The 26952-nt window shown below is 47.6% G+C and overlaps 1 protein-coding gene across 4 annotated transcripts in view; it reads left to right on the top strand.

The window, feature by feature from the left end:
• Window positions 1–9601: 9601 nt before the first annotated feature.
• LOC122928694 (kelch-like protein 17) overlaps window positions 9602–26952 on the top strand; it is a 31598-nt gene continuing 14247 nt past the window's right edge. For 3 of the 4 annotated variants that reach the window (XR_006387920.1, XR_006387919.1, XM_044281807.1), the window contains exons 1-5: window positions 9611–9712; window positions 14286–14499; window positions 14623–14767; window positions 23885–24052; window positions 24896–24984. Coding sequence is in view for 2 of the 4 variants with exons in the window: in XM_044281807.1 (XP_044137742.1) it covers window positions 14289–14499; window positions 14623–14767; window positions 23885–24052; window positions 24896–24984 (613 nt within the window). In the remaining 2 variants the exon portion in view is untranslated. Of the gene's footprint in view, window positions 9713–14285; window positions 14500–14622; window positions 14768–23884; window positions 24053–24895; window positions 24985–26952 lie in introns of all 4 variants that reach the window. The other variant, XM_044281808.1, reaches the window with a different exon arrangement.

Below are 26952 nucleotides of genomic sequence, written 5' to 3'. Positions count from 1 at the left end.
GTTCCTGACCTCTGTCTCCGCAAGACCCTGCTTCGGTTTAGCCATCCGTTCGGACTTTGCTTACGGCTTGCTCTTCAATAAAACCTTCTTATTTTCCACTTATCTCTTGTTGTACGTCTGGTTCATGGTTCCATGACATTAGGACCAAGCCATGAATTCTGACGGTACAGGGCCACCCTCGCTACCTACGCTGGTTGCCAGACTTGATCAGCAGGATCACCTGTTGGGTCGGTTCGCTGTGGCGTTGCAAACCCTGCTTGAACGCACGGCTCATTTAGCTTCCGTTGCCGATGGGTCGGTTGTCGCTCCTGGGCCCGCTCCTACTGCCGCTCCGGTTGTTGCGCCAGAGTCTACCCTGACACCTGTTGCTGCGCCTGTGGTGTTTCAGGGTATGACCGGTTCTGCCCCCCTTCCACAGCGCTTTGGGGGAGAGCCAACTCAGTGCCGAGGTTTCCTTAACCAGGTGGGCATTTACTTCGAGTTGCTGCCACATGCCTTTCCTACTGAGAGATCAAGGGTGGGCTTCTTGATCTCGCTGCTCTCGGACAAGGCCTTGGCCTGGGCCAGCCCTTTATGGGAGAACAACAATCCGGTGGTTGCCGAGTTTTCCGGTTTTGTTGCTTCTCTTCGGAAGGTATTCGATGTGCCGGCTCGTGCTGCCTCTGCTGCGAAGCTCCTTATGTCCATCAGACAGGGTTCACGATCCGTAGCTGAATACGCCATTGAGTTTCGTACCCTGGCAGCAGAGGTGGGCTGGAATAATGAGGCTCTGGTCGCTGCTTTCTCTCATGGTCTCTCGGATGCCTTGAAGGATGAGGTTGCAGCTAAGGACCTACCAGTGGAGCTCGAGTCTCTTATTTCTTTCCTGATTTTGATTGACACCAGACTCAGGGAGAGACCTTCCTTTAAGGAGAGCCTGCGGAGGTCTCCTAACAGATTGGCGCCTACGTTTGCTGTCCCACCCGTGCCTCCCTCTCCTCCCACGCCTCCTGGGGATGACTTGTCTGGGGGTGAACCCATGCAGCGGGGGTTTGCTCGCCTGTCTGAGGGGGAGAGGGTACTCCGGAGACGCGAGGGCCGATGCATGTACTGTGGTCTCGGTGGGCATTTTCGGTTGGCATGTCCGAACCGTCCGGGAGAACGCTCGCACCTGAGGTCCTGTCGGGGGCAGATCTTGGGTGGAGTCTCCTCGTCCCCGGTTTCCCGTGTTGACAAACCACTGATCACGGTTGTCCTCTCCTGGGTCGGGGGCTCGGTGACGACCCAGGCGTTGGTGGACTCTGGTGCTGGTGGTTTGTTCATTGATAGAGTGTTCGTTGCCGCCAATTCCATTCCTCTGCAGCCTCGAGGTTCCCCACTGGCTCTTGAGGCGATAGACGGCAGACCCCTTCTGCCGCCACACGTGACTCATGAGACCCTTCCAGTGGGGATAGCCATTGGTGCCGTTCACAGAGAGTCGGTCTGTCTCCAGGTTATTTCGTCTCCACACTACTCGGTGGTCTTGGGGTACCCCTGGCTCCAGAAGCATAATCCGACTTTCGATTGGAGATCGGTCGAGATCCTCTCGTGGTCACCGCAGTGTGGGGCTAGTTGCATCCATGGGCCTGTCAAGTTGCTGTGTACTTCCTCGGACTCTCTGTTGCCTCCTGAATACGAAGAGTACCGGGATGTATTCGATAAGGTGCGCGCGGTTGCCCTACCTCCGCACCGCCCATACGATTGTGCCATAGAGTTACAATCCGGTGCCGTTCCTCCTCGTGGCAAAGTCTATCCACTGTCGGTAGCGGAGAATGAGGCCATGGAGGAGTACGTGAGGGAGGCGCTTTCACGCGGACACATTCGCAAATCCTCGTCCCCGGCAGGGGCTGGATTTTTCTTTGTGAAAAAGAAGGGCGGCGAGTTGAGGCCTTGCATCGATTACAGGGGTCTCAATCGCATCACGATCAAGAACGCTTACCCGATACCCTTGATTTCCGAGCTGTTCGATCGCCTCAAAGGGGCCACGGTCTTTACCAAACTCGACCTGAGGGCGGCATATAACCTGGTAAGGATCAAGGCGGGCGATGAGTGGAAGACCGCGTTTAACACCAGGACCGGTCATTATGAATCCTTGGTTATGCCCTTTGGGTTGTGCAATGCGCCCGCAGTCTTCCAGGAATTCATCAACGATGTTTTCCGTGACCTGTTGCAGCAGTGTGTGGTGGTCTATTTGGATGACATCTTGGTATATTCTGCATCCATGGAGGCCCACATTCTGGATGTCAGACGAGTGTTGCAACGCTTACGAGAGAACAAGCTGTTCGGTAAGCTTGAGAAATGCGAATTTCACCGATCCCAGGTAACCTTCTTAGGTTACATCATTTCCGCTGAGGGGTTCTCCATGGATCCTGAGAAGGTTTCGGCTGTCTTACAGTGGCCCCAGCCCAGTGGGCTTCGTGCCCTGCAGCGCTTTTTGGGCTTCGCCAATTATTATCGGAAGTTCATCAGGGACTTTTCCATGCTAGCCAAGCCTCTCACGGATCTGACCAGGAAGGGCAGTAATCCTCAGGTCTGGCCGCTCGAGGCCATCCGAGCTTTTGAGGCTCTAAAGTCCGCCTTTGTGTCGGCTCCGATTCTGTCGCATCCCAACCCTGGGTTGCCTTTTGTCCTCGAGGTGGACGCGTCTGAGACGGGAGTAGGCGCCCTCCTGTCTCAGCGTAGAACACCAGAGGGTCCTCTGCTTCCTTGTGGGTTTTACTCCCGGAAACTGTCTTCCGCGGAGTGCAACTATCAGATTGGTGACAGGGAGTTATTGGCCATCGTGCAGGCCCTTAAAGAATGGAGGCACTTGCTCGAGGGCTCGGTGGTTCCGGTTCTCATCCTGACGGACCACAAGAATCTGACCTACCTCTCTGAGGCCAAGAGATTGACACCACGTCAGGCCAGATGGGCTCTGTTCTTGTCACGTTTTAATTACGTGGTCTCCTACCTACCCGGCTCCAAGAACATCAGAGCGGATGCCTTATCACGGCAGTACTCCGAGCTGTCCGGGGAGGAGTCGATTCCGACTACGGTCATACCCCCGAATCAGATCCTGGCCGCTATTCGCACCAGCCTGACTTCTCCTCTGGGTGAGCAGATTTTGGCGGCTCAATCTGGTGCTCCCTCTGGGAGACCCAACGGCAGATGTTTTGTGCCTGAGGAGTTGCGCACTCGGTTGTTGCGAACCTACCATAACTCCAAGGCCGCGGGGCACCCTGGAAAGAATCAGCTGTCCTGGGCGGTTTCACGTCTGTTCTGGTGGCCTTCTCTACGTTCCGACATCGCCGCATATGTAGCGGCATGCTCCGTTTGTGCCCAGAGTAAGTCCCCTCGGCACCTTCCGTTGGGCCTTTTGCAACCCATAGCCACCGGGGAGCGTCCATGGTCACACCTGGGGATGGATTTCATTGTGGACCTCCCTGCATCCCGAGGCCATACGGTCATTCTCATGATTGTGGATCGGTTTTCCAAAATGTGCCACTGTGTTCCTCTCAAGAAGTTACCCTCTGCACAAGAGTTGGCCTCGATTTTTGCCAGGGAGGTCTTCCGGTTGCACGGTTTGCCCAAGGAGATTGTGTCGGATCGGGGGAGTCAGTTTGTGTCCAGGTTCTGGCGCGCCTTTTGCTCCCAGTTGGGGATTCATCTCTCTTTCTCCTCGGCCTACCACCCTCAGTCCAATGGGGCCGCAGAACGATCCAATCAGGCCTTGGAGCAATTCCTTCGTTGCTATGTCTCCGATCACCAAGACAATTGGGTTGACCTCCTGCCTTGGGCTGAGTTTGCCAGGAACACGGCGGTGAACTCTTCCTCTGGGACGTCTCCCTTCATGGCCAATTATGGGTTCCAACCTGCCGTGTTACCGGAGGTATTCTCTCCCCAGGATATTCCGGCTGTGGAGGATCACCTTTCCGTCCTACGTGCTTCTTGGGTACAGATCCAGAGGTCCCTTGAGGTCTCTGCGCAGCGCCAGAAACTCCAGGCTGATCGCAGACGAGCGCCCGCTCCTTCCTACCAGGTCGGAGACCGCGTATGGTTGTCCACCCGCAACCTCAACCTTCGAGTGCCCACTCCCAAGCTGGCGCCTCGCTTTGTTGGTCCCTTCCGAGTGCTTCGCAGGGTAAACCCGGTAGCCTATGCCCTTGCGCTTCCTCCTGGCATGCGGATCTCCAACGTGTTTCATGTCTCCCTGTTGAAGCCACTGGTGTGTAATCGTTTCACTTCCTCGATTCCTCGGCCTCGTCCGGTCCAAGTGGGCAATCGTGAGGAGTATGAGGTGAGCAATATCCTGGACTCACGCCTGGTCCGCGGCCGGGTGCAGTTTTTGGTCCATTGGCGTGGTTATGGTCCAGAGGAGCGTTCCTGGGTTCCCTCCGCAGATGTCCATGCTCCTGTCTTGCTCCGAGCCTTCCACGCACGCTTCCCTCAGAAACCGTTCCTTACTCCGCGGAGGAGGGGCCCTTGAGGGGGAGGTACTGTCATGGTCTTACCTCCTTGCTGTTCCCTTCGTTTGACATGTGCTGGCGGCCATCTTGGTTTCTGGGTTTTCTTGTAGCCTCCCACCCTGCGGCTCCTCCTTCCCACTGGGAGGAGCTGGATGCCCAGCTCATATATATAGGAGGTCTGTGGCTTCAGTTCCTTGCTTGGTCCTCCTGTGTTCACATGCTTCCAAGACTGCTGCTGCTTCTGGTTCCTGATCCTGGCCTCGTCTGACTACCCCGTTGGTTCCTGATTCCGGCTTCGTCTGACTACCCCGTTGGTTCCTGATTCCGGCTTCGTCTGACTACCCCGTTGGTTCCTGTTCCTGGCTTCGTCTGACTACCCTTCTGGTTCCTGACCTCTGTCTCCGCAAGACCCGGCTTTGGTTTAGCCATCCGTTCGGACTTTGCTAACGGCTTGCTCTTCAATAAAACCTTCTTATTTTCCACTTATCTCTTGTTGTACGTCTGGTTCATGGTTCCATGACACCTGTATATTGCGGATCCCCTGTTCGTGGGCCACAATACAGGCACAGGCAGGCTATGGTCATGTGCATGAGGCCTAAAGCCATACCTCCTTCCAGCAGTGTCGGACTGGGGTACCTAGGGACCACCAGTAAAATTTATTTGGGGGGCCCACCATACGGATACATTCAAATATAATAAGTTATCTAACAAGTTTTTTATATGAACATAAGCTGGTTGAGGTTCTGTACATTGAATATATGTATGTAGTGCAGTAAATCTAATGTGTTATGTGCCACTTGTGCAGGGGGTGGGAGACTAGGGGCCCACCTTGCTTAGGGGCCCACTGGGGGATTCCCCTGTACCGCTGTGGGCCAGTCCAAGCCTCTTCCTTCTATTCTAAAGTTGGGAGGTATGCTAAAGCACTGATGAAATGACACCTGAGGTGCTGTTGTTACTATGGTATCACAGTTGTCCAGGGATGTCATGTGACCACTCCTCTGAAGATGCTTTCTGTGATGGATGCTGGGATTTTTATTTTCACTTTGCAGCTGCTCCACCCACACAGCCTCTCGTCTATGGGAGCATGCTATGCTAAATGCAGTAGAAAAATTATATATATATATATACAGTATATCTGTCATGATACAAATTCCTCTTGGCTTTAGTTGTCTGGGGCACGTTATTTGATTTTATACTTATGGTGGCCAACCCCTTTAAACCTTCAACTGTCACCAGCCATATCTTTTGTTAAAAGCCATAACAGTCAGGGTCCATTCACACATTCGCAAATGGGTCCGCATCCGTTCCGCAATATCAGGAACGGGTGCGGACCCATTCATTCTCTATGGGGCCGGAAGAAATGTGGAGAGCACACTATGTGTCCTCCGCATTTCCGGAGCGCGGCCCCGAACTTCCGGGCTTCGGCTCCGCAAAAAAATAGCATGTCCTATTCTTGTTCTCAATTGCGGACAAGATTAGGCAGTTCTATCCGGGGGGGGGGGGGGCGGCCGGGTGTATTGGGGATCCGCAATACACTACGGACTTGTGAATGGACCCTTGCAGGGAAAAAGCTGAGGAAGAAAGGACACACTCCCTGAGCTACGATGACCTGTGAATGAGGAGATCCATGTGAAGCAGTGGCGACTCTAGAAAAAATATATAGGGAAGGGGGGGACTAATAAGATAGCACTAATAATTTTCACTGCTTAATCATACTACTGAAAAACCCCGAAATAAGTATATATAAGATTACAAAATACGAGAGTATTGCGGTATGCAGGGATACCTGATGTTTCCTGATGTTATATTCCCAAGCCGCATTCTTTTCTGCCTCTGCAGGCCCTGCTAGGCTGAAATTTACACAGGCAGCCAATGGCAGTGCTGCCCTCTCCCTCCCAGCCAATAGCAGCTGAGGTGGGCGGGGAAAGGTTCACTTGGCTGCCAACTGCAGAGGAACCCGCAGTGAAGCGGGTGGGCAGCATGGGCAGTACTTTCAGTTTGGCAAAACTGACAGATCGCTTCTGTACTAGCGACGGTGGCCAGCGTTTTAAAGGGGAATCAGTGGGCAGTGGTGTAGCGTGCGTTGCCAGCACCCGGGGCAAGCCAAGTATTGCGCCCCCCACCTGTGGCCATGCCCCTTTTACAGATAATGTAGTAGATGTCACCTGCAGTCCTATGTAACACCACAGATAACACGGTGATAACTCTGAGTACAGATAATGTAGTAGATGGGTGTGAGGCCCCAGAATTCAGAACACACACAGTGTGACCTGCAGTGTGGACCAAATTCTATATACCCCCTACCCTACCGTGAAACAGATATTTGGATGGACATTACATACATTGCTATGAAATATACAGGAGAATACAGCAGCACATACCTCTTGCATTCAGTGACCTCTCCTTTCAGGTAGTCTTCATTTTTTTTAGATTACTCACTTTACTATCATCCTCCCCTTCTTGGTGCCTAATACTGTCATGCTGCTGCTACCTCCAATACTGAGCTAGTTCCATTCAAATAGTCCCCCATAATAACATGCTGCCAAACTGTCCTTTATGGTAAGTGTTCCCTACAGCAGGATTCCTCAACTCCAGTCCTCAGGGACCACCTGCCGCTCATGTGCTCAGGATTTCCTTAGTATTGAGCAGATGATACAATTAGTGTCAGTGCATCAGGACTTACCACAGGTATTTATTCTGTGGGATACTCTCAAATCATGACCAGCAGGTGAGCCCTGAGGACTGGAGTTGAGGAACACTGTCCCACAGTACCTCCAATAGTATCCCCATTAATATGTGCTCAATAATAATGCTCCCAGCAGTAACAAGACCCCTCTATAAGATACCCCTATAAGAGCATGCAGTAGTAATAAAGTCCCCTATACTGTCTGCAGTAGTTATAATACCTTCTATAGTGGTTCAAGTATTTATAAAGACCCTCTGCAGTGTCCAATGTAGTTACAATGACCCTCTGTAGTTCCACCAGATAAAAGACCTAACCTCCACCCGTAGTGCCCATATGTATAATGCCCTCTCTAGTATTTAATATATAATGGCCCTCTGTATTATTGTAATAATGGACCCCATCCTTTCCATATATGATTGCCTCCTTTGTATAATGTCCTCACGCCCATAGTACCCCCAGTCCTTGGCCCCCATCCTTTCCATATATGATTGCCTCCTTTTATAAAAATATACAGTATAATCCCTGCACAATGCTTTACAATATACATTATAATCCCTGCACCATGCTATACAATGTACATTATAATCCCTGCACCATGCTGTACAATATAACATCTGCACTGTGGGGTTATGCTGTATATTGAACGGCATGGTACAGGGATTATAATGTATATTGTACAGCATGGTGTAGGTGTTATACTGTATATTGTACGGTATGGTGTATGAAATATAATGTATATTGTATGGCATGGCACAGGGTTTATAATGTATACTGTACAGCATGGTAGACAATATAACCCCTGCGCCATGCTGTACAATATAAGTATAACCCCTACACAGTGAAGAGGTATACTGTATATGTGTGGCACAGTCTATACATACTCCCCATGAAAACTTACAATTGCTTGGCTTGGCCCTTGGGGATCTCACATGCCACTTCAACACTTTGGAGGGGGCTGGGGGGCTAGGTCCAAGAAGATGCCACCCCCTCTTCTTTTCTCCTCTTTTGCCGCGCTGCACATGTTCTCCTCTTCCAGTAGCAGCACGGCATGAGGAAGGAGGGGCAACGGAAGCGCTGCACAGGAACGTCCTGACACTGGGGCAGTATGGTGGGTGCCTGTTCCGAGCCCACCACAGCAATGCACACAGTGAAAATGGTGTGCATTGCCAGGATGGGCTTTACGGAACAGGCACACACCATTACATGAAGTCCGGGCTGCTGCGGTGAATGGGTCTGCCCTGAGCGGGGACAGTAAGTAAGCTGCACGCCCACGCGCCCATGCAGCTTACAGGGAACACTGCCCTCCGCCCCCCCCCCCCCACACTATGCCACTGTCAGCAGGGGGGGGGGCCATGTGTGGGGGGGCAAGGAATAACCTAGAGAGGGGCAATTGCCCCCCCTTTCCACCATGTAACGATGCCTATGATGTGAAGTACAGGGCTGGATGAAGCTTTGTTAAAAAAAAAAGATTGTCATGTCTGATTTTTATTTTTTACATCATGGCATAACACGAGCACACCTGAGCTTTCAAAAACATTTACATAATGACTGTGTTTCTTTGTACAATCATAACTGTGAAGGAACAGTTATGTTTGGGCTTCTCTAAAGTCTTTTTTCAGCCATATTATTCCCTGTTTCAGCTGCACAACTAGATGCATTTCACTCAGAAGCAGGGGTGTCACTCTTCTGCCAGCATTGTACTGCTGTGACGTACATGCCCTTCTCACTGTGTTTTGTTTTCAGCTACAGAGCTCGCAGAACAAATAAGGAAGGAGAGATAAGACTTATGGAAAGGCAGGAGGCGCCTATAATCTTGAAAAGCTGTGCAGAAGCAGTTCTTTCATCAGGATCTCACCTAGCTCTGACACGCCTCCATTTCCTGTGAAATGTCTTCTGTGTCTCTGTTACTAGGGATGGATCTGCCTGACAACAGGCAGTGGACTGTAACTTAGGTGGAAATGATAACCCTAGTGGCCATGACTTTACAGCTTTTTTTGAGGTGGATGCAGGCATATTGTTTAAATTAAGCGATTTAGTAATTTGCTAGTTACACTATTCTCTATTAAATGAAATGAAATTGTGTGAAAGTACAGTGACTCTTTAAGGACTCATCCACTCGACCGTATTTTTGGGCCATATCCGATCCGCATGTTTTCATTTTTTTGTGGATTTCACACAGACCCATTCATTTCTATAGTTACGCAAAAAAAAAACGGACAGCACACTGATGTCATCCATCTGCTGTCCCGCAAATTATAGAACATGTCCTGTTATCCACCGGACTGCACGTGGAGGGTATTCGTATTTTGCAGATACACTGTTTGCGGACCGCAAAATGGATACGGTCATCTGCAGGAGGCCTTAAATAGTTCCAACATGTCTGTTCCCAATATGATAAAGTCCTCATTTTCTAATAGCTAAATTAGATAATGTGTGTGGTTCTCAGGTGCTGGACCTCATCTCCAGTGACAGTCTGAATGTCCCTTCTGAGGAGGAGGTGTATCGGGCTGTCCTGAACTGGGTCAAACATGATGTGGATGGTCGAAGACAGCACGTTCCCCGGGTAAGGATCATGGGCATATGTCAATTGATAAATATGCCTGTAGAATTTGGTGTGCTGAACATTATTATTACTCTGCCTAATGTATACAATATATTTAAAGGGACACTGCCATCAATTTTAAAAATCGCATATTAACAGCATGTCGATTGTTTTCTGGATATAATGATTTGAAATCACTTAATGTATTTTACTTCCTGTCCTGGCGCTTTAACCCCTTCTACCCCAGGCCTGTTTTCACCTCCCTGCCCAGGCTATTTTTTTGCAAATCTGACATGTAGTAATAATAATATTTATTTATATAGCTCCACCATATTCCGCAGCGCTTTAAAAATTCATTGGGTTTGTGTACGAACCAAAAGTAAATGGCTAATATAGAACTGAAACACTAGGAGTCAGGGCCCTGCTTGCAATCTATGAGGAATTGGGAGTGACACATCAGGTATTTGATTGTGATAAGTAGGATTTGAGCCATTATTGAACTGACAGGAGTGGTGCTGGACAATCTGCTTTGGGGTTTGGGACTGTTAGAGGATCACGTTCAGGCCAGAGGAGGTGGGGAAGAGGTTTTCTCGGGGAATAGTCATTTTAGGTAGCTTGATAAGCCTACCTGAAAAGATGTGTTTTTAAGGCACGTTTGAAGGCGGAGAAGTTGTGAATTGACCTGATATTCCAGGGCAGAGTATTCCAGAAGTAGGTGCAGGTTGAGAAAAGTCTTGAAGACTGGAGTGAGAGGTACGAATTATGGAGGATGTTAATCTTAGACCGCTAACAGAACTGGAGAGCATGAGTAGGGTGGTAGACTGAAATGAGGGAGGAGATGTATGCAGGTGCAGCACTGTGGAGAGCTTTGTGGGTGAGGGTGAGAAGCTTGAACTGTGTTCTGTGGTGGATGGGCAACCAGTGAAGTGACTGGCACAGACTAGTAGCATCCGTGTAGCGATTGGATAGATAGATGAGCCTGGCTGCAGCATTTAGGACAGACTGAAGGGGGGAGAGTTTAGTGAGAGGAAGACTGATTAGTAATGCGTTGTAGTAGTCAAGACGAGAATGAATCAAGGCACCAACTGAGCTTTTGCCGTTTCCACTGTAAGAAAAGGGCGTTTTCTGGCGATATTCTTGAGGTGCAGATGACAAGAGTGTGGAAGTGATTGAATATGGAGAACAAAGGAAAGATCTGAGTCAGACGTGGCCCCCGAGACAGCGGGCGTTGTGTTGCATAGGAGTTATGATAGTGCTGCAGGCCGAAATTGAAATATCAAGTTTAGGTGGGTTAGTAGATTTGGGGGGGGGGGGGCAATAAGTTCAGTTTTTGAGAGGTTCAGTGTTAGATGAAGACAGAGAGGATATAATGTTAGAGACAGCTGCCAGACAATTTCTGGTGTTTTGGAGTAAAGCAGGGGTGATGTCAGGGGATTAAGTGTAGAGTTGAGTGTTAGCATAGAGATGGTGCCAAAAGACAACTCTACTGAGTCTGTCCGATGGGGGCTGTGTAGAGGGAGAAGAGTAGAGGACCTAGTACTGAGCCCTGAGGAACGCCAACATCAAAAGGAAGAGAAGAAGAACCAGCGAAACATACACTAAAGGAGCGGTGAGATAGGAAGAGAACCAAGAGAGAGCAGTGTCCTTAAGGCCAATTGAGTGGAGCATGGTGAGGAGGAGTTTATGGTCTACGGTATCAAATGCTGCAGAGAGATCCAGAAGAATCGGTAGAGAATAATCATCATTTCTTTTTGCTGTCAGGAGATCGTTAGACACTTTAGTAAGGGCAGATTCTGTGAAGAGGGCGAAAGGCAGATTGTAAGGGGTTTGCAGAGAGATAAGCTTATTAAATGAGAGTAGACAAGACGTTCAAGGAGTTTAGAGATGAAGGGGGGTTAGAAACAGGTCGGTAGTTAGCAGCACAGGTCCGAGTCGAGAGATGTTTTTTTTATAGTGGGGTTATAACAGAGTGTTTGAAAGAGGAGGGAGATACTTATCCAAGCCATTCTGAGATTTTTTTTCTCGTGACACATTGTACTTTATGACAGTGGTAAACTTGAGTCAATATATTTCACCTTTATTTATAAAAATAAATCCCAAATTTACTAAATATTTGGAAAAATTCACACAATTTTCTAAATTTGAATTTCTCTACTTTAAAGACAGATAGAGATACCTCATAAAATAGTTATCAATCAACATACCCCATGTGTCTATTTTATGTTGGCATCATTTTGCAAATGTCAGTTTATATTTTTTTTAAGACGTTAGAAGCTTAGAAATTTTGAAGCAATTTTTCAAGAACATTTCTGAAACCATTTTTTAAGCAACAATTCAGTTATAAAGTGATTTTGAGGGGCTCACCACCCATAAATGACCTAATTTATAGAAAATACACCCTCAAATTATATAAAACTGGTATTACAAACTTCAACCCCTGAGGTGCTCCACAAAAATTAAAGAAAGATTGAGGTGAAATGTCCTTCTGCATTATACAGAAATGCCCTATATGTGGTAGTAAACTGCTGTAGTGGCACATGGCAATGGTCAGAAGGAAGGGAGCACCATATGGTTTTTGGAGGGCAGGTTTTGCTAGAAAGGTTTTTGAGCGCCATTTTGTTTTTGATGAGACCCTGAGGTACCTCTACAGTGGAAACCCCCCAAAATACCCAATTTTGGAAACTACACCCCTCAAGGAATGTATTAAGGAGTATACTAAGAACTTTGACCCCCATAGGTGTTTTACAGAATTTAGAAACACTTGGCTGTGAAAATGAAAAGTTTCTTATCATCCAATAAAATGTTGCTTGAGCTCGTACCCTCCACAATCACCTTCTGTACTGCAGTCAGCGCTGACTGCGGCATAGAAGGGGATTATGCGCCGGCATCAGTGTTTTCACCAGTGCCGGCATATATAGCAGGGGCTTGGCTGTTGGTGACTGCCAGGCCCCTGCCGCTGATTGGGTGGGCGCAGCTCCTGCACCCGCCCAATCAGCGCGCCATACCTGTACGGTGCTCGGGATTAAGTCACATCCCTCAGCCCTGTACATGTACGGCACTAGTCAGAAAGGGGGTAATTTCCCCCTGTGTTTGAACTTTTAGCATGGCAGACTGCCTCGCTTGACTTTCTCGATCAGACCATCACTGTGACCAGAGAGGGAAGAGCATGAGTGACTTAATTAGAGCATCGCACATTACACTGATAAGTGCAATGCTCGTCTGTGGGCATCTATATCTAGGCCTATAAAGAGAACAACAGTGTTGTCATATTTACACCTACTATTATACTAACAGGTAACAACTACCTCATATACCATAGTTGCCAACTGTCCCGAGTTTGCAGGGACTATTTCTGATTTTCAGAGACAGTCCTGGCAAATTTGGGCTGTCCTGTGCTGAAAATGGGCGGTGTCAATAATAACCCTTCCCATAACTGGGCGTTTCCGGTCAGAGTACCAACCTAAACATTGGTAAGTCTCTGCTGACTTATGCAGAAAGACAATATTTTGTATTTAATTTTCAGTGTCCTAGAAATACCAAAAGGAAGAATAAAAGCAGCCAAAAATTCTAAAAAAAAAATGTTTTCTTTTGAATATTGAGTTACAAAATAACCCTTTCTGACAGAAGTGCACCTTTAAGGAAATCATATGACTACCCCAACAGCTAAGACCTCTATAGCCTTAGAGTCTGGACAGATCCCCATTGCTTCACGTTTACATCCAAGTCCCCATGGGTGAAAAATAGGAGCATATAATCAGAGGAAAACACATGGAACTTCTGAGCTATTATAATTAAATAAGTAGTTCTTCTGCACTGTATATTATAGGTTTTCATGTTATTCCTCTATTTGTTACAAAAACCTACAGAAAGCGCTGAGTCTTTACACGGCTAGGTACATAAAAGTAGTCTTTATTGAAGAAATAATAAATAACATATATAGACGAAAACCACAACCACAAAAGTGCGGTACACCTGAGGGACATGGCATATATATCTGTAACATGCTATGAAGAGGGAGGGACAGGGCTGCTACAGTTATCTAAAATAACAACACACAGTGAAACAATAAACCCTGTGTACTTAGTATGTATATCCCAATAGAAAGTATCTCATATCCCCCATAAAGGGGAGAGCACAATCATAAAACAAAACATAGCTTACCGATTTGTGAGTTTGTCTCCTCAGAAGGACCGCACTACCCGACGCGCGTTTCGGCAAACACCTTCATCAGATGAAGTGATAGTTTCTATTGGGATATACATAATAAGTACATTGGGGTTTATTTTTGCACTGTGCGTTATTTTAGATAACTGTAGCAGCCCTGTCCCTCCCTCTTCATAGCATGTTACAGATATATACCATGTCCCTCAGCTGTACTGCACTTTTGTGGTTGTGGTTTTCGTCTCTGTATGTTATTTATTATTTCTTCAATAAAGACTACTTTTATTTACCTAGCCGTGCTTTCTGTAGGTTATTCTGACGTTTGTGAGTTGGCTTTTTGAGGGGTTATTCAGATGCTGCTCGGCCTCGTGGTGGGGCACTGAATTATTCTGATGTTTGTAACCTATATGTTCTAATCCTCTATTTGTTACAGTTGATGAAGTGTGTGCGGCTCCCCTTGCTGAGCAGGGATTTCTTGATGAGCAGCGTAGACACAGAGCTTCTTGTACGTCATCATTCGGAGTGCAAAGACCTTTTGATTGAGGCGCTGAAGTACCACCTGATGCCAGAACAGCGGGGGGTTCTCAGTAACAGTCGAACCAGACCAAGACGCTGCGAGGGAGCCAGCACCGTCCTCTTTGCAGTAGGTGAGGGAGATAGACTACTTGTTTCCATATACCAAGCTACTTGTTATAGATCGGAGTAGATCTGGACTGCCCCTACAAAATGATCAGTCAGTTATTAGATTTTAGGATTTTTCTTGTTTGAAGGTGGTGGCAGTCTCTTTGCTATACATGGTGACTGTGAAGCGTATGATACCCGCACTGACCGCTGGCACATGGTAGCCTCCATGTCTACAAGACGAGCCCGAGTGGGAGTAGCAGCTATCGGAAATAAACTTTATGCAGTGGGTGGGTAAGTATACTCAGCGATGAAGGGTTTACTGATGTAAACACATAATTTTTTATCAATTAAATTAATCAGTGTAAATTACGCAAATCAAGTTATTGTGTTACCCCTTGTACAGTGGTGCACCACCAATGAGCCCAGGTGAGGCGATCGCCTCAGGCAGCACCGGGTAGGGGCAAGACGGGCAGCCAAAGTCCATGGGCAGAAGGAAAGGGGTTAGGTAAAGAAATTGTCTTTGGGGAAGGGGGGGGGGGTGCCGTTTCAGTTTTTGCCTAAGGCAGCAGAAAGGCTCTTTTCCCCTCTGCCCTCTTAGGGTATGTTCAGACGCTGTGGATTTTCAGTGTAGAGTCCACACTGGAAGTCCACATCAAATTGCAGTACAATGCAAGTGTTTTAAAGCGACCCTTTGGTTCAGGAAAAAAAAAATCATATTAACTTTGGAACTAACAGATTCTAGGGGTACTCTCCTGTCATTCAAAATGGCCACAAATCTTCTCAGACTCACTAGTAGATATGGCCTTGCGGTTCGCCCAGGGGTCGTTTCGCGGCGAACTTTGCTCGTTTGCGATTCGCCGAACATGCGAACATATGGCGATATTCGCACACGCCATATTTATTTGCATAGTGCTAAACTTTGACCCATGACACATCCATCAGGTGGGACAGGACAGCCAATTGAGACGTTTCAGGAACAGACCCCCTACCCTATAAATAAACCTGATCTGGCAGCCATTTCGCATTCAGTTTTTTGCCAGTAAAGGGAGAGGTTGCTGTGTGGAGCAGGGACAGGCTGTTAGGGACACCAAACGCTAGCTAATAGGGCCACAAAAGTCATTTTAAGGACTGGTATAGGTGTGCTTATCGATAGGTGTGACATACTGAGGGGTATAATATACTTATAATATACTTTCTAACATAGAAAGTATATTATAGTGCATTTGTATTGTGATGCAGTTGTGTGCGGTTATGCTGCGCGGGACAAGCGCTATTGGAATAACTAATTGCAACTGGTGTGATATACCTGTTGCCCTCCAAAAAAGTGATTGAGGGGTGTGATACACCGGCTTTCACAAAATATTGATTGAGGGGTTTGATTTACTGGCTTCCAGCAAATTCTCATTAAGGGGTTCCATATACCTGTTTCCACAAAATACTGATAGAGGGGATTGATATACCAGCTTCCACCAAATATTGATTGAGGCCTGCAATATACCTGCTTCCACAAATACTGCTCTTCTATAGGGACTTTGTCACAGGGTCATTTTGAAAATGACAGGAAGAGGCAGGCCATTCTGGAGGGGTGGAACGGGTCGGGCAGGTGCACCAGGCCGGAGCCTAAGTGGAAAGTTGGAGAAGGTGCGTGCGATTACGTCAAAGGACGCGCCAGAGTTGGTTGAGTGGCTCACTCAGCCTTCTGCACCCTCCTCATCCTCTGTATCTGCACCCTCCTCATCCTCTGTATCTGCACCCTCCTCATCCTCTGTATCTGCACCCTCCTCATCCTCTGTATCTGCACCCTCCTCATCCTCTGTATCTGCACCCTCCTCATCCTCTGTATCTGCACCCTCCTCATCCTCTGTATCTGCACCCTCCTCATCCTCTGCACCCTATCATCCTTTGACTGCACCCTCCTCATCCTCTGTATCTGCACCCTCCTCATCCTCTGTATCTGCACCCTCCTCATCCTCTGTATCTGCACCCTCCTCATCCTCTGTATCTGCACCCTCCTCATCCTCTGTATCTGCACCCTCCTCATCCTCTGTATCTGCACCCTCCTCATCCTCTGTATCTGCACCCTCCTCATCCTCTGTATCTGCACCCTCCCCATCCTCTGTATCTGCACCCTCCCCATCCTCTGTATCTGCACCCTCCTCATCCTCTGTATCTGCACCCTCCTCATCCTCTGTATCTGCACCCTCCTCATCCTCTGTATCTGCACCCTCCTCATCCTCTGTATCTGCACCCTCCTCATCCTCTGTATCTGCACCCTCCTCATCCTCTGTATCTGCACCCTCCTCATCCTCTGTATCTGCACCCTCCTCATCCTCTGTATCTGCACCCTCCTCATCCTCTGTATCTGCACCCTCCTCATCCTCTGTATCTGCACCCTCCTCACCCTCTGTATCTGCACCCTCCTCACCCTCTGTATCTGCACCCTCCTCACTCTCTGCTGTGTGCACCCCCAAAGACACCACCACCATAGCCCCTCCAATTGAGTCAGAGGAATTATTTTCCCATCCATTCCCAGACCTAACCAATGCGCAGCCATTCTTGGCATCAGATTAGGAAGAGAAGGTGGCAACAGCCGCCACCCAGCGGTCTGACGACAGTACCCAGATCAACCCAAGGACGGAGGTCCCCGCTGATGCTGCCTACTCCGAGATCTCTAATGTCAGTGGTGGTGAAGGTGACAATGATGACGTGTCAATGGATGTCACATGGAGAGAGCAGCAGATGGGGACGAGACGGAGGAGAAGCAGGCAGAACTCGCAGTGCACAGGAGGCAGAAAGCAGACTGCAAATATATCTGGAGCGAGCCATCCACCATGCACGGTCACATCTGGCACTCCCAGGAAGCCGGAACATGGCTCCGCAGTGTGGGCTTTTTTTTTTTTACGTGTCAGCTGACAATAGTGTTGCCATCTGCAGCCTGTGCTGTCAACGCATAAGTCACGGTAAGCCCAACACTCGCCTAGGGACGACTGCCTTAAGAAGGCACCTGGCCTCCCATCACCGAACCCAGTGGGAGCAACACCGTCAGAACCCACAAAGCCACACTCCCGGTGCTCCATGTCCTGCCTCTTCTTCTCCTCTCTCCTCCCATTTGTCCTCCATGCCACCTTCCGCCGTGCCGTCGTCGCGTTCATCTAGCAAAAGGCACTCTTTCGTGGCCCAAATGTTCGAACGTAAAAAAAATTATGACGCCTGATAACCCCCTTGCCCAACGGCTGACCGCTGGCTTGTCGGAACTGGTAGCCCGCCAACTACTGCCATATAAACTGGTGGACTCGGAGGCCTTTAGAAAATTTGTGGCCATTGGCACACCGCAACGAAGGCCGATTACTGGCTTACCCCGCTCAATTTGATAGTTGGTAAAGTGGTGTGCGACAGCTGTGCCAAATACCCCGGGGTCCAGCACATCTTGCGGCAGGCCAGGAAAATCTCTGGCCGTTTTAGAAGATCTTATATGGCCATGGCTCGCCTTGCTGACGTTCAGCGGCGACACCACTTGCCCGTCAGACGTCAGATTTGTGACAGCCCGACGCGCTGGAACTCCACCTTGTATATGCTTGATAGTCGCCGTTAGCGACTACCTGTACGAACTCTGCAGCAGGACAGGTTCTGGGGAGCTTGGTTTCTTTTCACCCCACCAGTGACTGCTCATGCGCGACACAAGCAAACTTCTTCGGCCATTTGATAAGATTACTAAACTGGTCAGTCGCAGCCAGGGCGCCATCAGTGACATCGTGCCTTCCGCCTTCTTTCTGGAGCGTGCATTGCGTTGTGTCGTTGATCAAGCCGTCGAGGAGCAGGAGCTGGAAGATGAGGAAGTCGCCATGCTGAATGAAATCCCAGGGGGGCTACTCCATCTGAGACAATTCAGCAGGAGTCTGAAGAGGAGTCAGAGGAGGATGGTGCCTGGGGGAGAGGAGGAGGAGGAGAAAGAAGAGCAGGCTTCAAACTTTTCTGGGATCCCTGGTGTTGTCCGTGGATGGGGGGAGGAAACCGAGGATGACATTCTCCTGGGCGATGAGCAGGAGCTAGGGCGATCCACCGCTTCCAATTTAGTGCAAATGGGGGCCTTCATGCCTCAGTGTTTGAAGAGGTACACCCATATAAAAAGCATAAAGGGCAAGGAACAGTACTGGGTGACAACGTACTTAGACAAACACAAAATGGCAGACATGTTACCAGCATCAAAGAGGGCTGTCAGAATGCAGCATTTCCATGCCTTGCTGCAACAGATGCTGCATTCTGCTGTTGCTGGCACTGGCAGAGGAATTTCCACCCACAGAGAAACAGTTGCGGGTACCAATGTTACCGCGCATACAAGAAGAGATCGGTTTGAAGAGTTGTTGGTCACTTCGGATATGAGATCATTCTTGCAGCCAACCCATCGATAGCTGCCCTCCGGATCAAGCCTCAGGAAACGCCTAGACCTACAGATGTCCGACTACATCGGATTAACGGCCGATGTGGATGCTCTGAGAAGCGAGGAACCCCTGGACTACTGGGTGTGCAGGTTGTGGCCAGAGCTGGAACAATTTGCCATGGAACTCTTGGCTTGCCCCTCGTTTAGTGTCCTGTCCGAAAGGATGTTCAGCGCAGCAGGGGGGGATCGTGACCGATAAGCGCACTCGCCTAGCTCAGGACAGTGTGGACTACCACACATTTCTAAAAATGAATGAGGCATGGATATCTGAGGAATTCAACACCTGTGACGACCACGTTTAATTGAATTTCCTCATGCCAGCCCACACATATCCGCCACCACCCAACAAAAGGCCTTTTCTGTCCGGTGAATGCCTAATGTTTGGGGGCTGTACTCCACTGGCCTGCAGTAAAAATGGTATCCAATGGCTGTCTAATATACCTCCAGCCACATAATCACTTGATCTTTTCTGTACGGTGAATACCTAATTGTTGGGGCTTTGGAGGAATTCAACACCTGTGACGACCACGTGTTACTGAATTTCACCTATTATAATTTGGTGGGGTTTATTCAAGAGGGGGGATTTCGTTAGCCATGTTTTTAATCCAATTTTATATTTTTAGTTCTTTTAAACATATGTAATTGACATGTATTTGTACTGTCCTGCAGTAAAATTGATATCCAATGACAGTCTAATATACCTTCAGCCACATAATCTTTTCTGTACGGTGAATGCCTAATGTTTGGGGCCTATACTCCAGTGGGCTACAGTAAAATTGTTATTCAGCGACCGCATAATGTACCTCGAGCCACATAATCACAATTTTTTTATGTCAGGTGAATGACAAATTTTTAGGGCCTGTACTCCCGTGGCCTAAAATATAATTTTTCTAGGCTCCAGCAGGGAACATTTTTGAGAATTTCCCTTTTAAGATACATACAAATGGCCCATGATTAAAATACATATTTTTTGTGGGAATTTTTGTCATGATCTCCCTCTAGTTTGTCACTGTCCATGTTGTGGGACTATTTGTGAACTTCTAGTAAGTATTTGGTGGCTGCAAATATGACCTGAAGGTTTTTCAGGTTCGCCTGCCATTAAAGTGAATGGAGCCCGCGGCGAACTTGCGGGTCGCGAACATTTGATCGCGTTTGCGAATCGTCCCAGCCGATGGTCGTCCATCACTACTCCCTAGTGTATACTGTGCCTTTTGTAGCTCAAGACACTTCCTGGAGGTTGCTCGGCAATGCTCACATGAGCAGTGCGGACCAATCCAAGAGCAGGGCTGGATAAGCAGGAAGTTCCCTGATACACAATATGTACTAGTTAGTGCGGCCATCTTAGATGGCAGAAATAGAGCCTGGGAGTCAGCAGATCTGTAGCTGAAAAGATAAGAGGGCACCAGGTAAGTGTTCTGTTAGTTCCCCAGTTAATGTGAATTTTTATAATTTTTTTGTGACTTTTGGGGCATTTTGTGGATTTTTAATGGGAACCTTTCAGGAATATTGAAGTTATTAGAGTGAGTTCACGTCTGAGTTTTTTCAGTATGATTTTTTTTTTTTTTTCATGGCTATCGAGCCTAAAATCCTCATAGAAAACTAGTGAAATCCACTTCCGATTGATTTTTTTTTTGGGGGGAAAAACTCACTACTTTTTTTTTTTTTAAACCGCAGTGTGGAATAAAGAAGGGGCATGTCTATTCTTGTTGTGGACTCCATGTGGAATCCATGTCTGAAATTTCCAATGTAATCAATGGGTAGAATAAAACCTGTACTGAAAATGCATGCAGATTTATATAATGCGATAGTACTTGGAACTGCCTTTGTAGATATGACTAGTTTTAATTGGAGGTAAAACATGAAGTTATAAACTCACCACGCTCCCATCTTCAGTAGTCATCTGAGTGGTGCTACTTGTACGGTCTCCTCGCTGTTATCTCACCCACTCTGCCATGATCGCTGTCCCATTATGCAGAGCTATATGAAGCTGATGCTAGCTCTGCCAAGCAGGATGCCAGTCAAAGCAGAGTGGGCGTGATAACAGCGGGGAGACCGTGACTAGTCACTGCTGTACCACCTCCTATATGACTGGTGGACAGCGGCGCAAGACTGGTGTCTCCCTATTATAAAAGCAATCTCTTTCAATAGAGGCACATCCACAACGGTTGTCACAAGCATTAGTGCATCATGCCAGTGGTTTAATGGCCAGAACTTTTTAAAGGAGACCTGTCAGCAGAAGACCTATCGCCATGAAATGCAGTGGAAACTGCAGGCAAGATATTATAGAACAGGATGAGCTGAGTGGATTGATATATAGCTTTGTGGGAAAATATTCAGTAAAACTTGTAATTTATATACAGTATGTATACTAACCGAAGGACCCGGCTTCGCGCAGGTATATTTCATCTATTTATTTTAATGATTACGTGTGTCGTTAAAAGATATAGACGGTATCCACTATAACCGTAACATCCACAGCGCCCTCCCCCTTAACAGTGACCTCCACAAAGCTCCGCTCCCTTAAAATGTGACCTCCACAACACCCCACCCCCTTAACAGTGACATCTACAGCACCCCTCCCCTTAACACTGACCTCCATAGCGGACCATCCCCTTTACTGTGACCTCCACCTTTCCCTGCCCCTTTAACAGTGACCTCAACAGCAGCCTGCCCCTTTATTAGTGACCTCCACAGTACCTCATCTCCTTAACAGTGATTTCCAAAACACCTCATCCCCTTAAGTGGCCTCTACATTAATCTGCCTCTTAACACTGACCTCCATAACGGATCGTCCCCTTAACTGTGACCTCCACAGCAGCCTGCCCTTAGGGTGGCCAGAGGTCTGGTTTTAGGCCGGACAGTCCGGCTTTCAAACTCCCTGTCCTCTGTCCGGTGCAGGGCCTGGACAGACATGGGGATGTCCTTTTGAACAGCTCACTCTCAGACAGCAGCACTGTGCTGTCTAAGTGTAAGCTGCAGGGAGAAAGTCACCCTCCCTTACACCCCTGCAGCTGACAGAAGTTGATTTTTACTTTCATTTTTTTCAATCCCCGTCGGCTGCGAAGTGGGAGTGGCCTAACCGAATCGGGGACGTGGCTTAGTGGGACCTGGGGGGGGGGGGGCGTTTTTTTTTAAGGGGTTATCCAGAATCTACAACAGCCTCCCCCATATACCGGGCCCCTCCCAGGTAATATACTTACCCCACTTCCTGCAGCACTCCTGGTTCCCGGACCGCCGCTGCTGCTTCTCCCTGTACACGGATGAAAACATCCGGTGTGGGGGGAGCAGCCAATTGGAGGATGAGCCTCCCTAGCATGGCCACCCTACCTGCCCCCTGAACTGTGACCTCCACAGCACTCCGCTCCCTTAACATTGTCACCCGTCACCCACAGCGTCCTGCCCCTTTAAAGCTGACCAACAGCAGTGAAGAAAACTGGCTAGGTTGTTATGGAAATCTGGTTTAAAACTGTGTGTATGTGGAGACCAAGGGGCTGCAAGCTTCTATTGACTGATAAGGGTCATGTGACCAGGCTTCTATTGGCTAATGCATTTTTTGGGAATATCTCAGGAACAGTACTTGCTAGAGAGCTGAGACCCGGTCTAAAACCTTTCCCGGACGCCTTATGTACCTGTGTGCCAAATTTCGACAGTGCAGATTCCTTTAGCGGACATATACACATACACTCAGCTTTAAATATTAGATCTCTGCATTTTCTGACTTCAGTTGTACATGGAGGTGTTATAAGTAATTGATGGCATTCCTTGTGAGAGTGTGTATGCAGAGATGGCCGTCAGTCACTGAGAATTGTGCACAAGGAAGTCTGAAGTCTGCTAAGTGCAGAGGTTAAGATTTAAAAATTACAAGCTTTGCTGAATTTCCCCCCCATTCTTTTGCCACATTCTTTTAAAAAGTTTGATTGAGGTACAAATCGATTCTACCCGAATCAAATATGTTTGTTGCCCTCAAACTTTAAATACATACATGTTTTCTGTGAGGACTCTAGAATGAGAGAGGAAGGGACAGAGACTAGTATGCTACTCTATGTTTCTGGGCAATATATATGCATTTTTTGGGGGGTACTCTTTCTCATTATGGAGAACATAAAGTATGCCTAGTACATGTGCAGAGTATTGTAGGCCAGGCAGCGCCCCTCTGGGTTTCTGGGAAAGATGGGGTTAGGAAAGCTAATCTGAATATCTGATGCCAGCAGATGTAAAATGGGCTCATTTACATATACTTTTCCCAGGAACTCAGAGGAGCGTTGACTGGCTTGCAATACTCCTCATGTATACTTGCACCCTCCGTAAGGTGAAATAGTACCCTAACCAAGGCCTCTCAGACTTAAGTCAGCTCTGTCAAAGGGTAGTTACCTAGAAAGAGCTGCATTCCTGGTATGAGATGCTCCGTTTTCCTTTCCTCTTGGAAACGAGGCTAGTTTGCAACCGCAGTGGTGAGCAGGTGGATTTACATATCTGGCGCCCCATTCTCTTCAATGGGACGGCTCCATCCTATTCGCTTGAATAAGAAGGAGCCAATCAATTGAAGTAAATGGGACGGTGGCATTGTAATTACTGCTGTTGTGATGGTGAGCTGGTAAACCGCGAAGAGAAGACAGCGCTTGTTCAAGTGCTGCAATCTCTTCAAAGAACTGATAGATAGGGGTGCCGGAAGTCGCCCCCTCCCCCACAGATCTGTTATTGATGACCTATCCTGAGGATAGGTCATCAATATTAAAAAAAAAACTGGCAACCCCTTTATATAGTGGTAATTTCCTGTTTTTATATCACAAAATGGATACAAGGTTTTGAGTTTCCACAATAATTATGCTCGATATACTGTATGTAAGTTTCCAATTGCATCCCTTATTGGAAACGGGACAAACCAGGGTTGTGCCCCATAGCGGTCGTGTGAGCTGCTTCTGGTTGCAGTGTTATCTAGTGGAGCTGATGCTATCCTTTTCTTATTACAGGTATGATGGAACGTCCGATCTTGCCACAGTAGAGTCATATGACCCTGTGACAAACACTTGGCAGCCAGAGGTTTCCATGGGAACCCGACGTAGTTGTCTTGGTGTGGCGGTACTTCATGGACTGTTGTATGCTGCAGGTGGATATGATGGCGCTTCTTGCTTAAACAGGTGCAGTATATTAAGTACATGTTAATCTCCTCAACAGGATTATTTGAGGCTGAAAGGTAGGCTGGGGTACCCTGACATTTAATCCCTCAGATGCTGTGGTCAATTGTGACTACGGCATCTGAGCAGTCATCTAGAGGGAAGAGGCTTTCTTCTTTGACCAAATGGCCCCTGGTGATGAAATTGTTAGAGCTGTTTGGTTGCTATGGCAGCCTGGGTCCTTCTGAAGGCTCTCAGGTCTGCCATGGTAAAGTTCCTATTAAGTCCTGTCTCAGACAGGGATTACTAGGAAAATTTTGATTTTTTTTACCATAGACTGTAGTGGTTAACCATTGCAGTCTATGGTATAAGCGATCTGTGTCCATGTCCATGTCTCCCTTGGAGGCCAAATGTGCAAACTATTAAAATCTAAAAGTACTTATCTGTAACAGGAAAAAACAATATCAAACAACCAGAACTGATGTTTTTTAGTTGCTTCACTTTTATAAATAATTAAAAAGTAATCAAAACATCAGACGTACCCTAAAATTTGTATCAATAAAAACTATGGCATGCCCTGCAAAATAACACACAGCTCTATAGATCGAAGTATAAAAAAGTTAGAGTTTTGGAAGGCAGTGAGTAAAAAACAAAAATTCTAAATTGGAAAATGTGCGCCAGGAGGTTGTTAAAATGTCATCCATTTTGCTGCCATTTTAAATGTTGCAGATTTTCTGCTGGCAGTTCAGCAGCAGAAAATCCACAACATATGTCCACTAAATGGGGCTACTCCCACTCACTGTCCAATATGCAACTCTGATCTATTGTTATTCTTACTCTATTGCTAATATTATGTTATCATTGCAGTGCAGAGCGATATGACCCCCTCACAGGCACATGGACATCTATCGCTGCTATGAGCACTAGACGTAGATATGTCAGAGTGGCAACACTAGGTAAGTCTTTCAGACTTCAATATCCCTTTTGCCATGTAGACTTTGTGCAGTACCTATATTTAAAGAAGTACTAAACCGAGAAATTAAAGGGATTTCATAAGATTGAAAAATGGGCTACAATTTTTTTAGAAACCATGACAATCTTACCCATGTTATTTCAGCTCACTTGATTGGGACCAACCTGCAATACCAGACACAACCTGTGAGCAGCAATGGTGCTGTTTCTGGAAGAAAGCAGCCGTGTTTTTTTTTATCTCCTGCAACCCCATTAACGGGAGAAAATATATCATAAATGCTTGTCTTTTTGTCCATCTGAAATGCCTTAAAGGGTTTATTCCATGATTAATGTAAAACATGAAATGAAAATCAGACATCATATAGTACATGACAATCTCTTTCTAACAAAGTTAGAACCAGCCTGGCAGCTGATGTCTGGCAGCAGCAGCTTTCTGCCCTGTCCCATTTATAACACATGCACACTTGGCCAAGTCGAGTTAGGGTTGGGCAATATCAAAAATATTCCCACAAGAACGATATTAACTCCTTCACGACTGCAATCCTTATATATACGTGATAGCTGCACATGCCCCGTGCAGCTATCACGTGTATAGACGTCATTGCAGTTCTTTAATCAAAGCGCTTGTATTAAAGCTTCTGCCCTTGTCCTGCTGCTGTCACGGACAGCATACAGTCTAGTAATGCCGGCAAGGGACCAATCAGAGTGGCCCCTTGCCGGCAATCGATCCGATTGGTTAGTCTGTGCAGACTAACCAATCGGATCGCGGCAGTGTTAAAATGCCGGTTTCAGGCTCTGATCTGCGCTCTGCAGATCAGAGCCTGAAATCAGGTAATGTGTCCTGAAGCCCCCGATCTGTGCCCCCTTCTTGAAGCCCCCGATCTGTGCCCCCTTCTTGTGTGCCTCCAACCCCCCACCACCACCATCGTGAGCCCTGCCTCTGCCATCGGTATAATGTATAATGCCTCCTCGTTGCCCCCATACAGTTTGTCTCCTTGTTGCCCCCATACCGTATAATGTATTCTTGTTGCCCCATACAGTATAATGCCTCCTTGTGGCCCCCATACAATGGGGGCCACAAGGAGACATTATTGTATACTGTAACAAGGAGAAATCATACTGTATGGGTGCAACAAGGAGACATTGTACTGTCCTAGTTCTCCTCAATGCCCCGTAAATGCCCCGTAAATCCCGCGCCAGTGCCGTCCTGTTTAGTATTCCGCGCAGGCGCAATGAGTGAAGCCGGCAGCAGGAGAGCGTCCTTACCCCTCACTGCGCCTGCGCCGAATACTAAACGGGGCGGTGCAGGCACGGGATTTTACAGGCACAGAGGAGAACTAGGATGTCAATCAACTGGACATGGGCGTGCCAAAGGGTGAGAAGACGGAGCCTCTAGGTGCTGCAACAACGCCCCAGTAGCACCTAGATGCTCATTAGCATATTATAAAAGCCTTTATTTTGAGGGAACGGTGGCAGGCAGGGAGTTAAAAATCATACAGTTGTGTTCTGCTGACATTAGCACATCGCTAATGTCAGCCAGATACATAACGATTTTTCTGATAACAGAAACCCTTTAAGGTCCCCCCTATATGACCTTATTTATTAAATGCTCTCCCCTCTAGTATAATGCCCTCATAAATAATGCTCTTCCCCCACCACCACCTGGTATTTCCCACAGTATTGCCAGGGATATATTTAAAAAAAAAAAACCATTATACTCACCTGTGCCCTGTGTCCATCTGTAATGTAGGCCACAGGTTTCTTCTTTCTTCGGGCCACAGGGTCTGAGTTGCGGCTTCCCAGTGCCAGCGGTCATGATGAGATCACTGTGACCACCTGCGATGGTCACGGGCGGTGCGATGGCGTGGTCACTTTACAATGTCATTGTGCCAACTAACCATGACCTGGTGCAGTAGGTCGTGATGATGTAATCACAACTGCCTAGGTGATGG

The sequence above is a fragment of the Bufo gargarizans genome, chromosome 2 (assembly GCF_014858855.1).
Source record: "Bufo gargarizans isolate SCDJY-AF-19 chromosome 2, ASM1485885v1, whole genome shotgun sequence".
NCBI classification, from domain to species: domain Eukaryota; kingdom Metazoa; phylum Chordata; class Amphibia; order Anura; family Bufonidae; genus Bufo; species Bufo gargarizans.
This window is presented reverse-complemented; position numbering and strand designations above follow the sequence as displayed.